At 37.2% G+C, this 14,461-nt stretch overlaps 1 protein-coding gene across 2 annotated transcripts in view; it reads left to right on the plus strand.

The window, feature by feature from the left end:
* The first annotated feature begins 6 nt into the window (after positions 1-6).
* TXNL1 (thioredoxin like 1) overlaps positions 7-14,461 on the plus strand; it is a 26,148-nt gene continuing 11,693 nt past the window's right edge. For both annotated transcript variants that reach the window (XM_006764461.1, XM_015564420.1), the window contains exons 1-4: positions 7-119; positions 4,471-4,567; positions 6,613-6,786; positions 12,638-12,760. In XM_006764461.1, the coding sequence (XP_006764524.1) occupies positions 22-119; positions 4,471-4,567; positions 6,613-6,786; positions 12,638-12,760 (492 nt within the window). In that variant the 5' untranslated portion in view covers positions 7-21. The remainder of the gene's footprint in view (positions 120-4,470; positions 4,568-6,612; positions 6,787-12,637; positions 12,761-14,461) is intronic.

The raw sequence follows: 14,461 nt of genomic DNA on the forward strand, positions 1-14,461 counted from the left end.
GGCCTCCCTTCGGCCCCGAGAATGGTGGGAGTGAAGCCGGTCGGGAGCGACCCGGATTTCCAGCCGGAGCTGAGCGGCGCCGGCTCTAGACTCGCCGTGGTCAAGTTCACCATGCGAGGGTGAGGCCGGGCCCGAGCCGTGTGGGCCCTTCTGTCCGCCAGTGCTTGTCTTTCACCCTTTCCGGGTCCTGGCTCCCCGGTGGTCTCATCCTGCTCTGGAATGTCTGACTCTGACCGCAGCCCCAGGCCGCTGCTCAGTAAGGCCTCAGCTCTTGGGTCTGGTCCCCATTTGCGCACCGGGGAGTCTCTAGCGGGCACGGAAGCCAGACAGCTCGCTTCCCCAGCCCCGGAGATGCCCGCCAGCTCAGTTTGAATACTCAGACGAGCCCTGCTCTCGAGGTGGCCCGCCTCTGTTCTCTCTGGTCCGGAGCCTCCGACCTCCGCCCCTGCTCGCGCCTGTTCCTCTCTTTCCAGGGAGCCAGCTGTCACTTGCATCTTAGAAACCCTGAAATCTCAATTTACCGCACACGTTGATACTCTGCACCACCTGCATTTCGCCTTTGGGAGCTTCCCGTGAGGCTATCCAACGGATCCGCGGGGTGCTTAACCCAAAGGCTCAGCGAATGCATTTTAAATTAAGTTTAATGTTGGGTCAGGGTGCTTTTTAATTTCTTAACGTTTTTGTTACTTGTTTGGCTAGTAGCTTTGTAACTTAGTCGTCCCTGTGTATGTGATTTCATGTGTGAACACAAAAATTATAGTAGGTGTGTATAATACAGGAAGATCGGTGTCCAGACGTTTGGGTTTGATCATATAGACTGCATTTCTTTTTTTTACCCAATGATTTAAGAGGACAGGGATCTTTTTTTTAAAATATATTTTATTGATTTTTTACAGAGAGGAAGGGAGAGGGATAGAGAGTTAGAAACATCGATGAGAGAGAAACATCGATCAGCTGCCTCCTGCACATCTCCTCCTGGGGATGTGCCCCCAACCAAGGTACATGCCCTTGACTGGAATCGAACCCGGGACCTTTCAGTCCTCAGGCCGACGCTCTATCCACTGAGCCAATCCGGTTTTGGCGGACAGGGATCTTTTAAAAATATATATTTATTGATTGATTTCAGGAAGGAAGAGACAGAGAGATAGATAGAGAAAGAGGGCTGCCTCCCCCGCCCGCTACTGGGGATCGAGCCCTTCATCTAGGCCTGTGCCCTTGGCCTGAATCAACCCAGGACCCTTCAGTCCACAGGCTGACACTCTATCCACTGAGCCAGACCGGCTAGGGCAGGGGTCTTGATAAGCTGCTCACTGGCCTTGGTAGCTCTTAACATGACTTATGGGTCTCGGAACTGCTGGATCTTCCATATTGGTTGAGTGTGCAGTGTTCCTGTGTGAGAGGGACATGGAACTAGGCATTCAGAACCAAGGTTTGAGTGAGTGTGTCTATTTGCTGAACACCCCTTGTGTATGTCAGTGCCTATCAGTGATGGCGAACCTATGACACGCGAACTCATATCTTTGTTAAATGGCATTTAAATATATAAAATAAATATCAAAAATATAAATCTTTGTTTTACTATGGTTGCAAATATGAAAGAATTTCTATATGTGACACGGCACCAGAGTTAAGTTAGGGTTTTTCAAAATGCTGACACGCCGAGCTCAAAAGGTTCGCCATCACTGGTGGTATAAGGCTTAGAGCAGGGGTCCTCACACTACGGCCCGCGGGCCACAATGCAAATACAAATATTGTATTTGTTCCCATTTTGTTTTTTTACTTCAAAATAAGATATGTGCAGTGTGCATAGGAATTTGTTCATAGTTTTTTTTAAACTATAGTCCAGCCCTCCAACGGTCTGAGGGACAGTGAACTGGCCCCTGTTTAAAAAGTTTGAGGACCCCTGACTTAGAGGTATCCACTTGATTTATCTTGACCCCCTGACATTATTTACACTTACGTGCTAACCTGGAGAAATCTGCTGTGGCTGTCGCTGTTTGTGTGATGCATTTTATTGCCCAACTAACTATATAAACAAGGCAATATTTTGGATCCCAGAGCAAAAAGTGTTTCACAGCTACTGAACAAGATTCAATAAATGTTGAGTATAGAAGAAATGATGTTAGGGTTAGTAGTTTTAGGGGATGGAAAATTGCAGATAGAGATGAAAACCAGTTAGGACTTATTTTTGGACCAGTGTCTCTTATACAGAATTGAAAAAGGGCAGTACATTGAATTTTATATGGTGGAATAGAATATGCATTTGACATGTGGACTTCGATATTTATTATATTGAAGAGGATGAAGATTTTGTTTGTAAAGACATACCTAAGAGGAAGGTGAGAGATCTACAAATGTACCTTCCCAGATTTAGCAATTTTGTAATGTCTATGCTCTTACTATGGGGAATACTTGTACATTTGTTAAGGACTTAAGCCAGAGTTGGAAAAGAGAAAAGATGATTTTATTTACTTTTTATTTTTAATATGTTTTTATTGATTTCAGAGAGGGAGATGGAGAGAGAGACAGAAACATCAGTGATGAGAGCGAATCACTGATTGGTTGCCTCCTGTATGTCCCACACTGGGGATCGAGCCTGTACCCTGATGGAATCAAACCGTAACTTCCAGGTTCATACGTCTACACTCAACCACTGAGCCATGCCAGCCAGGTGGGAAGAGATGATTTTAGCAGTGAATCTCATTTTTAGTCCACTTTCCTAATTCTAGTCAGTGGCAGCACTTACACTTTTATCCCTCAATGATAGAGTCTTTTTTCCTCCACCCCCTTACAATAGCAAAAGGAGAGATGACAGAGCAATAAGTTATTAATTGAAGTGAGAAAAGTGGGGAAATGTTGCTATTAAGGAAACACCTCCTTCAGCAATATATTATCATTTAACCATACTAATAAACATAACTGTAGACATTGATTGGTTACCAATCAAAAGCAGTTATTTACTTTTTAAAAGAGTAATTTATTTTATTTTATTTGTTTACCCTCACCTGAGAATGTTTCCTTTGATTTTTGTTTTTGTTTTAGAGAGTGGAAGGGATGAAAGGAGGGAGAGAGAAAGAGAAAGAAAGAAACATCCATGCCAGAGAGATTGGTTGCTTGCAGCACTCGACCTTCACCCACCCTGACCTTGACTGGGAATCAAACCCACAACCCTTTGGTCCAAGGGTTGATGCTCTAACCACTGAGAACACGGCCAGGGCTCTTATTTACTTTAACAGGGGTATTTTGCTGGGGTGAAAATTTTGTTTTCTTTGTAAAAACTGAGAGCAGGTAAAATAGTTGAATTTGGATAACTTTTAAATTCAAAAGTATTAGGTAATATTTACAAATCTGATAACATTGTATTTGCCTTTTAACATTTTGGCCATTAATGCATTCCTACACCAACTCTGTGCCATTGTGACTCCAGATTTACATATATTGGCATCAGTATTAGACTCTCAAACATCGAAATACATCAAGTTAAATCATGTAAGAAACCTCTTAGATCAAAGTTAATGTCCCATTTTAGGCCAAGAACATAGTTTCCTGTAGCACCTACTTCATTTCCTTTCCAACCCTACTTTAAAACCTTTATTCCTTATTTATCATTCCCATGCTTTAGCTATCCTGTCTACTAATTTTATTAAAACACTACACAGATTGTCACTCTTCCATTTAAGAATTTTCAATGGCTCTAGTTTTTTTCTCATTTTTTATAGGTAGTAAAATATAGGTAACATAAATTTTACTATTTTAACCATTTTTAAGTATACAATTCAGTGGCATTAAGTACATTCACAGTGTACTACCATCACCACTATATATTCCCTAGAATGTATTCATCATCTCAGATGGAAACTCTACCCTTTAAACAGTAACTCTCAATCTCCCCTCACACCCCTTGCACACAAACACCTCCAGTTCTGGTAGCTTCTCTTCTACTTTCTGTATTTGAATTTACCTCTTCTTGGTACTTCATATAAGTGGAATCATAATATTTGTTCTTTTGTTTCTAGCTTATTACTCTTAGCACAATTACTCTTCAGGGAAAGCTCATTTTGGACTGGATTTAGGAGTTGACTATTCTAGTTGTGGTCCTGACATCAACTAGAGTGGTTGATCTTGAACAAATCATTAAACTTTCTGGTCTTTAGTTCTCACCAAATAATTGTGTTAGGTTAGGTCAACTTAAAAGTTTTAGTTTTGTGGGTTTGGTTCTTAATGAATTGCAGAAAGCTGATGGGGTTGCCCGCTCTCCCTCCTTCTCCTCTCCCTTTCTAAATAAAAGGCAATGTGGTATTGATGCAAGTATATCTAACTAGTCCAGTGGAAAGGACTAGAAGTCTAAACCCAGGATGATCAGAATTTGTTTTATCTTATTTTATGTTTTAATTGACACAAGTTCTTCAGAGTATAAAGTAGTACAGTGTTTGGTGTTATTTTACCAATATCGCCTTACCTTTCTCACAGGTGTGGACCATGTTTAAGGATTGCCCCAGCATTCAGTACTATGAGTAATAAGTATCCACAGGCAGTTTTCTTGGAAGTAGATGTACACCAGTGTCAGGTAAGGGAAAGACGCCCTTTAAAAAAAGTTGTTTACAAATCTGTTTGAAATTTCAACATTAATATCATCATTGATCTTTTTGTGTATATAGTACTTACTCCTTTAAAGATAAGAAAATGTTATGTTGATAATGATTATTATAAATGCCCATTATGGCTGCATTAGTTAAGAAGGGTAGTTCAGTTATATTAATTGCTTCTGAGTTTGTTTGTATTAGTAGCTTTCTGGTATAAAAACTTTAATATTATGTTGTTAAACTAATAGGTCACCTGCCAGTTCTGTATTGTTTTACGTTTCTTTATTTTTTGCAAATCTAGCGTTATATCTTCTACAGAGGCATTGGCTGATTAGAAAGCTGTAGCAGAAAATTCTTGATTATACAGGATGTGGCAAAAGTAGGTTTACACTTGTGAGTATGCGAAACACAGTTTATTCTTGTATTATTATTTTATTGTATTATTTTCCATGCGAACAACTGTAAACCTACCTATTTTTGTTCTATCCTGTAGTTTGATTTGCATTGATCAGTTTGTAATCTTAGATCCAAAGCTGCATACTCAGCAGAAATTTTAAAATGTTGGTTACTTTTGATTGAACCACTGTTGTAGATAGATTGTCCTGATTACTTAATTGGAATGGCTGTGTGATAGTTCTGCATTTTCATATGTAGAAATATGGAGGAATTGCTCCTTCCAACACTAAAAATACAGTCTTTATCTCTAAGGGACAGCACTGTAGCTACTCTTTGTGTGTGTGTGAGGCTTTGTTACATTTCTGAGTGTGGAAATGTTTTAGAATGTTGTTTAGTTTGTAGTTAGTAGTTTGGGGATTTGGTTAGTGTAAACCCTATATTAACATTCATTATTTAGTGCCTATGTCACATACTACCAGACTGTAATGTTGGCTATTACTTTTTATTTTTATTTTAAATAAATTTTTATTGATTTCAGAGAGGAAGGGAGAGGGAGAGAGAGATAGAAACATCAATGATGAGAAAGAATCATTGATCAGTTGCCTCCTGCACGCCCCATACTGGGGATCAAGCCTGCAGCCTGGCATGTGCCCTGACTGGGAAGTGAACCATGACCTTCTGGTTCATAGGTTGACGCTCAACACTGAGCCACACCGGCCCAGCTTGGCTCTTATTTTAAACATTCACTATCTCTGACCTGGAAGTGCTTTCTTCTCACTTCTGGAGTTATGCTCTCTTGTAGTTACAGATTTCACTTCTTTCTCTACTCTTTTATAGTGGATATTAGAAAATTTTAAATTACATATGCAGCTCACATTCATGTCTTATGTTATGTTTCTTTTGGACAGCACTGTTCTAAAAGATTTGTCTTTTATGAGGTTTAGAGAAGACATCTTTATGTAAACTTGATGCCTTTTCTTTAGACGATATGATGGTGCATGTTCATAGTATTTGAATATGTAAGGTGACACACTTGCTTTACTGTTTCCTTTATAATTCTCATGAATCAGTATTTATTAACTAATTTCCATTCACTAGTTATCTTGTAAAAATTGTGGCGTTAGAACAGAATTTAAAAAGATCAAAAGGCATTTCTATAAGAGTAGAACTGGGTGAGGATTACAATGCAAAGGATGTTACCTCAGTTTTATGGTCAGATGGGCTACTGTTTTTCATGTGTGTATTTTTTCCTAGCACCAGTGGTTTGTGCTGACATATCAATACTCATTTGGGAAACAGTATGTAGTTATGAGAGAGCTATCTGGCATTGTAAAGCAGTTTCTATAAAGCAGCTAACTTGTTTTACTGTGTGAAGTGTTTAATGCTAAAACTGATAAAAATATAGGGCTGTTCTTCATTGTGTATGTAAAACTAATAATGTAATGTAGTTGTGCCCCAGTTGGTAATGTAGTTTAGGGAATAGGCCTGCTTTTTCTTAAGTAGCTATTAGGAATAAATTATTTTACATGTCGTTAGTCCATGATATTTAACTTCCATAGGGATACAGAGTAAATATTCAAAGTGATTTAAGATTATTTTTAATTCATAATGCTATTTAACTTGCCACTTCTAGGGAACAGCTGCCACCAACAACATATCAGCAACACCTACGTTTTTGTTTTTTCGAAACAAAGTGAGGATTGATCAGTATCAAGGAGCAGATGCTGTGGGACTAGAAGAAAAAATCAAGCAGCACTTAGAAAATGACCCTGGAAGTAATGAGGACACAGATATTCCAAAAGGCTATGTATGTAGACTTACTAGTGAAATCATTGATATACCTTCCATTTGCCATTATTTGGTAAAAGTAAAATTGACTTTGTTTTCATGTTTATCTTTTACTTGCTTGAAGTACTTTCAAGTAAGAACTTTAAAAGTAAACTTACTGGCTGACTATTGGGATTTGTCTATATGTGTGTTGTAACCTATTTCCCATCATAAACTTTTCCTGAATTTCTCCTGACTTAATTTCTTTGTGACTTAAAATCTGCTTTCTGAACTATTTAAATAGCCATTTTAAGACTTAAAAATACATTTTTCCCTCAAAAAGTAATGTGCTAGTTAATTGATTTTGTTTTAGAACCAAATATGACTTGATTATTGTTTTTCTAGTTTTAAGAGTAAGTTGTTATTCTAAATAATAACTTGAAGACTTAAGAGCTTAAGAATATATTGAAAATTAATACAAATAGTTAATAATGCAATATCTTTATATTTTGGGAGCTATTTAGGAAGTAAGTAAAATTCAGAAGTAGCACTTTATGGTAGGTGATTTGCGTATGCAAATCAGTAAATAGAGTTATTGTTTTGGCAGATCAAAAAATGATCTTTTTAAAAGTGTTACCTCAAATTAAAATTAATATATGAAAGCATGTATAGTGAGTACATTAAAGCAGATCTGTATTATGGGGCTACAAGTCCTTTAAGTCCTTAAATTCTTGCTGAATAAGGAGAATCTATAGTCAGGGAAATATGAGAGATTCTCTCTGTGTGTGTAGGTATGGTGGGGTTGTGTCTTTAACATGTTGTACTGACATTAGTTATTTTTAATTAGGGATGTGCAATTAATATATATTTTAAATAGAACTGTTATATAATTATTTGAAATAGTAATATCTGGTTAGAAAGTTTGAACATGTGTAAGTTAGGGTTGTGACACCTTTTGGAAAATTTTGAAAATCTTTTAACTTGTAAATTATGTTCACATCTTTGTATTTTTTACCTTTTATTACTAAGGGTGTTGGCAAGAAAATATCTTAAGAACACAATAATACTGCTCCTTAACTACAGGGATACTTTTTTACACATCAGCTTAGTGTGATATCCACGTTTTGGCCTCGGGTAGGAAATAAGCAGGAAAAATAAAGTTTTAAGAAATAAAATAATTAATTTTCATGCAAATGTTATGAATACACTGTGAAGAGCTATTAAAATATTTTCATTTTTCCCATCTGATGTCAATCAAGACATGAAAAGTTTTGAACTATGTACATCTTAAAAGGGTTGTTAAATATTTAATATTGGTAATGTGTTCCCATAAAACATTTGTCCCACAACACAAATAGAAACTAAATGGAGTAAGAAACATTGAATGAAAACCAGTGTCTTAAGTAGATTTAAATATAAGCATAAAAATGTATCGACAATGTTAAAAAACAATTTTTGGTTTCTTGGAATAAAGACTTTTAGTCATTATGTTTTAATACTAAGAAGCTATACAATTATTTATCTTATACATGCCATAGTTTTGAAACTCCTAATTTGACTGGAGCTAGAGTAATACATACATGTATCTTTTAGGGAAGTTTGAGATACTGCTGAAGATACTCAAAAGGTTAAGGTTCATAATAGATTTTTATTCAGAAGTAAGAGGGCGTTGTTGTGAGCCTAAGTATTTAATTTTTGTAAATGTTTATTGAAGTTGGGAAAATTTAAAACATATCTTTTCTGTCCCATAATTTGCTAAGAGTACATAGTATAGATTCAAATAGCTCCCCTCATGCCTTCTAAATCAACTCTTTCTTTCCCAAAATTTGAATGTGAGGCATTCTGGAACTGAACTTGCACATGTTCTGAATCTTGAGGCTTGTTACTATATTCAAGTATTTCGACCTCAGAACTTTAAGTTTTGGTCTACAAATTTGTGATCATTTATCAAAAACCAGACATTAAATGACCCTAATTTGTATAGTTAGTAGATATTTCTTTAATCAAAAACTTGAAGAATGGAAAGGTTTTTGTAATTTTCTGTGTATCTCAGGTTGGATTACCCCCTCAAAAAGAACAACAAAAAAGGAAAAACAACGTGAAAATTATTAAAAAACAAAGCAGTTGACAGTAATACTACAAACACATATACCCTTCACCTATATTCATCAGTTGTAGGTATTTTAAGGATTTTGCTCCATTTTGGTATCTTTCTATGTTTAATTTTTGCAAAAGCATTTAAAAGTGAGTTATAGACAAGACGGATCATCTCAGTATTTTAGCATGTAGCTCTGAAGAATAAGGACGTTCTTCTGCATAACCATGATACCATTATCACTCCTAAGAAATTTAATATTGCTACACTATCTCTAATGTACAGCCTACATTCAAATTTCCTTAATTATCTTCAAAATATACTTTATAGTTGTTTACTTTATAGTTGTTTTCTTTTCCATGCAGGATCAAATCAAGGATCGTGCATTGTATTTAAGTTGTCAGTTCTCTCTAGTGTTGTTTAGTCTCGAAACTTCTCTGCCTTTTTTTCCTTCATGACTGCCTTTTTTGAAAGTTTAACCAGCACCAGTCTAGTACAATAGCCACTAGGTGCAAGTGGCTATTAAGCATTTGTTATATGACTAGGGCAACTGAGGAAATGAAAATTTAATTTTATCTACTTTTAATTAATTTAATTTTAAATTGCCACATGTGGCTAATGGCTATCTTATTATACAGCTCAGGTCTAGACCATCTGTCTTATAGACTGTCCCACAATCTGGATTTGTCTGTTTATTTCTTGTGACTCTTTCCTTATTATTGGCAAGTTGTTACATAGACAGGTGATATTTATTTCCCACTGCATATTGTCAGAATATGTCAGTTGGCAGTTATGTCAAATATACAATATAACGCCTATTTATTTGAGATACACAAAGCACTTTAATGCAACTGTTTGAATATAATTCTTGTTTTGTGTGCCCCACGATATATAAATCTAAAATCTACTTAAAATACTTAATCTATTTAGTTTATTTTCATCATTAAGGTATTGGAGGTATGACTACAATGTTGTCTTCATGCCTGGGATTTTAATCAGAGATGTAGTATTGAAGCTGCACCTCAGTAGGATGGAAGAACTAAGCATTTAAAAGATTTTGTTAAAACACCCTTTCAAGGCAAATACTCATGAAGTTCAGCATACTTCTCTAATACTTTGCTCTATAGTGCTCCTTTTTTTTTTTACCTCCCCCCCCTCTTTTTGAGTTGACTACAATATGTTATACTGAGTAATATATTTAACATTTAATGTAATAGAAAATAACATGTTGGCTTTAAAAACATTTAGGCTACTACAAGAGTAATTAGGGTCTATTCTAATGGGTTCTTGCCATATTGATAATTATTTGACATATAAAAAGTTTCCTTTAGTCTTTCAGAACTATTTATACCTGCCTTAATTTCTCTGGATAAAAAAATATGTAATATCTTTGATAGGAAGGTGAACATGTAACTGATAATCTATAATATTTGGTAAGCTTTAAAAATTGTCCTTGTTAAGTGGATGAAATTGATAATTTTAGAGAAAAATACAGTTTATCAAAATCAACTCTTTCAAAAGCAGAATGCTTAAATAGACCAGTCACTGTAGAGAAAATAGAAGAAATAGAGAAACTAGTAAAAGAGCACTTGCATAAAGGTCAAGATGGCTTCACAGGGGAATTCTACCAAATCTTAAAGGTCAGATAGCCTAGTGTTACTGCAAGTACTTACTAAGACCACATAAGAAGAGAGAAAACTTCCAAATTTCTTTTGAAGTACGTATGATATTAATCCCAGAATCTGATAGTTTGTACCAAAATAGAAAGCTACTGACCAGTTTCACTTAGGAATATTGTTGTAAAATAAATATTAGTAAACAAAATCCAGCAATCCAGAAGAGAAAAATTGTGATTTCATAATATTCAGGGAAGGTATTTGACAAAATTTACTACTCATTTATTATAAAGCATTGAATAAAATCTTAAACGGAGAAGCACTAAAGGCATTCTCACTAAAGTCAGAAACAAGACAAGGATGGACACTGTCACCACATCTCTTGGCACATAATGTTGGAAATATGGCAATAACAGATAACAGGAATATGTTAAGTGACACCACAGGGAAGCAGTCAGCAAAACTCAGAATATTATAAATGTGTAGGCTAAATGACTAGAATAAGATATTGAAGAGATGTGTTAACCAAATACAGTCTTTGTACTTTTTTGATCCTCATTCTGAGTCTAGCAATCCTATATAATAAAAGCCTAATGTGCAAATTGTTCCCTCCACCTGGAGTTCAGCCGCTTGCTATGACATGCGCTGACCACCAGGGAGGGCGCGGAACATGGCGGGCATAGGTGACGGGCTGCAACCTCTTGCCAGTTACCTGGGGGCGTGGGTGACGGGGACAGAGGTGTGGTGAGAATGCGGGGTGTCCACTGCGCTCACTCTCACTCCCCCTGCTACCCTTCCCTGGTCTTAGGTACCAGGCCTGCGAGGAGCACGCCCTGCACCAGCACAGCGTCCTCGTCCTTGGGTGAGCCCGGCCGCAGCCGCTGGGACAGCAGGGGCTAGTCGGGCTCCCCATGGATTCACACAGGAGCCGGTCTGTGAGGCTGGCCAGAAGAGAGTGTGCTGCTCACCCGGCTTCCATGCGGCTCTGCTGGGCGACCCAGAGTCCCACGCTGCGCCCTGGCCCGTAGCATCCTGCCACGCTTACCACATCTTCGCGTGGGGACTCAGGCGCAGTGACTCAAGCAGAAGGGGGCAGGTGGGGGGGCCTCGGAGTCCCAGGTGCTGCCCAGAGGTCAGAGGTCAGCGGTCAGCTGGGACCTGCCCTTCCACTCCAGATGGTCATGCTTCGATTACCGGCTAGGCCTAGGGACCGCACCCATGCATGAATTTCGTGTACCGGACCACTAGTACAACTATAAAACAATTAAGGACTTTTTTTTTATCCCTTCACCTTTTTCAGACAACTGAGGAAATTTAAACACTGATATTTGATTTTTAAATAGTATTTTTTTGTTTTAGTTGTGATAATGATATTGATGATTTTAAAAAATGAGTTCTTATCACTTAGAAATGCTCACTGAAATGTTTGAGTGAAATGAAAAAAATCTAAGATTTACATGAAAATAATCGGGAAAGGTTGAGGACTGGTTGCAGGGTAAAGATGAAATAGGAGTGGACATGAATTGATGTTTATTATAGCTGGGAGGTGGGTACCTGGAGTACTAGTCATCTTTAATGTAAGGTCTTCAAGGACACAGGTTTAAAGAGTTCATGGCCAAAAGAAGAGAAGGCTTCAAATTTTATAGATATTTTAATTTGCATATTTTCCACTGTTAAATACCAATATTAAAAAAAATCAGTCAATATTTTATAATCTTAGTGTTAAGGACTTGGTTTCTGATACCTTATTTAATGGGCTAAGCCTAGATTTGGCTTTAATAATTAGAGATAGATCTCAGTCAGAAATCAAATGAAAGTATTATTAAAGTTTAATCACTATTATTTTTTAAATATATTTTCATTGATTTCAGAGAGGAAGGGAGAGAGAGATAGAAACATCAATGATGAGAGAGAATCATTTATCGGCTGCCTCCTGCACATCCCTAGCTGGGGATCAAGCCTGCAACCCGGGCATGTGCCCTTGACCAGAATCGAACCTGGGACCCTTCAGTTTGCAGGCCAACTCTCCACTGAGCCAAGCCAGCTACAGCTAATCACTATTTTAAAAGCGATAGATATTTTCTCTAAAATTGCCTAATGTAGAGAGAATTATATGTTTTACTAAGATTTTTAAACCAAACCCAAATGCTTTGCCTAAAATCTTGATTTAATTTTTTCAGATGGATTTAATGCCTTTTATTAACAAAGCTGGCTGTGAATGTCTTAATGAAAGTGATGAGCATGGATTTGACAACTGCTTACGAAAAGACATGACCTTCTTGGAATCTGATTGTGATGAACAGGTAATTGGATGTCTGAGTTAAGGCATAGGGATTATCAGTATTTATGCCTGCTCTTGTATCTTTATCATGTTTCCATCTCATGGTTTTATGTCTCTCTTTCCCAGTTGACCACTATTCCTTTTCTTTTTAAAACTTTTGATTTTCTTTGACCCCTGTCCCTTGACCAATGCAGACCCATCTCTTTTTTTCTCTTTCTGTGTGAGCTGCCAAGTGCACTAGGGAGAATTGTGGAACTCTTGGGTTGACTCCACTGCTGAGTTGAACCTTCACCACTCTTTAGTCCTTTTGTTCATTCTTGACCTGACTTTCATACATTTTATTCACCAAAAATGAGCACTCCCTATATATCTAATCTTCACTCCCAGAAGTAAACCTGTGTTGTACTTCCCTGCATTGTTGTCACAGAGGAAGTAGTGTCATACTGCCTTGATCAGCTATCTTTCATCTTGACTGTTATTTTCCTTAATTTATTTTGTATTCCACTGACTCTGCTTTGTCCCCATTCCAGTTCATCTTCTACATGTTCACTAAAGCTATTTTTTCCTAAATATAAATCTAGTCATGCTTCTTTCTTAAGAGTTAAATGATTCTTCATTGGATTGGAGTGTCACATTCTTGCTGACTTGACCTGTTTTAGCTTTACTCTCATCTCCTTTCACCTGTGGTTCAGATCCCTAAACATGTTGTGCTTATTATTTTTGACACTATTAGAGATCAAGTATAAAAAGTACTTATATAACTAAAGGATATAATCTAGGTATAATCTTAGGCAGACCTACCATAATGATTCTAAAACCATAAATCTAAACCCCATTTTCTGTGCTCCAACCTGGTCTACCTTAACATACAACTTCGAGAAAATTGTTCATACTTTGTTCCTCGTAAATGGTGCTCTGAATATAATTTGATGGTACATATCAGCAGCCTGGCTACAACTTTCCTAAAATCTTCCTGTCAGGATAGAAGCATAGGCACCTACATCAGACACAATTTTGGCTGAGAAGAAGATAAAGCGATTGAATCCAAGTTTCTGAGAGACAGGCATTGTGACAGTATTTTGTATCTTTTCTTTTTTTTCTATCTTTTTTTCCCCTCATTCTTTTTTTTTAAAATTAAATCTTTATTGTTCAGATTATTACATTGGCTACTCTTTTTCATAACTCCCTTCCACCCAATTCCCACCCCACCCTCCGCCCTCACTCCCCACCCACTGTCCTCATCCATAGGTGCATGATTTTTGTCCAGTCTCTTCCCGAATCTCCCAAACCCCTTTCCCCCCCAACAATAGTTCTTTGGATTCCTTTTGTTTGGGGTTCTCTGTGCATCCTGGACTTGTAAGTCTGTTTCTTTCACCAGGTAGGGTAAGTTTTCTGTCATTATTTCTTCAAATAGGTTTTCAACATCTTGCTCTCTCTCTTCTTCTGGCACCCCTATAATTCTGATGTTGGTATGCTTGAAGCTGTCTCAGAGGCTCCTTACACTATCTTCATATTTTTGGATTCTTTTTTCATTTTGCTTTTCCGGTTAGGTGTTTTTTTTCCCTTCATATTTCAAATCTTGACTTGATTCTTGCGATCCTCTGGTCTGCTGTTGGGAGTCTGTATAATAGTCTTTATTTCAGTCAGTGTATGCTTAATTTCTAGTCGGTCCTTTCTCACAACATCGAGCGTCTCATTAGTTTTCTTGAGGATCTCACTACAT

The sequence above is a fragment of the Myotis davidii genome, unplaced genomic scaffold (assembly GCF_000327345.1).
Source record: "Myotis davidii unplaced genomic scaffold, ASM32734v1 scaffold38, whole genome shotgun sequence".
Lineage (NCBI taxonomy): Eukaryota > Metazoa > Chordata > Mammalia > Chiroptera > Vespertilionidae > Myotis > Myotis davidii.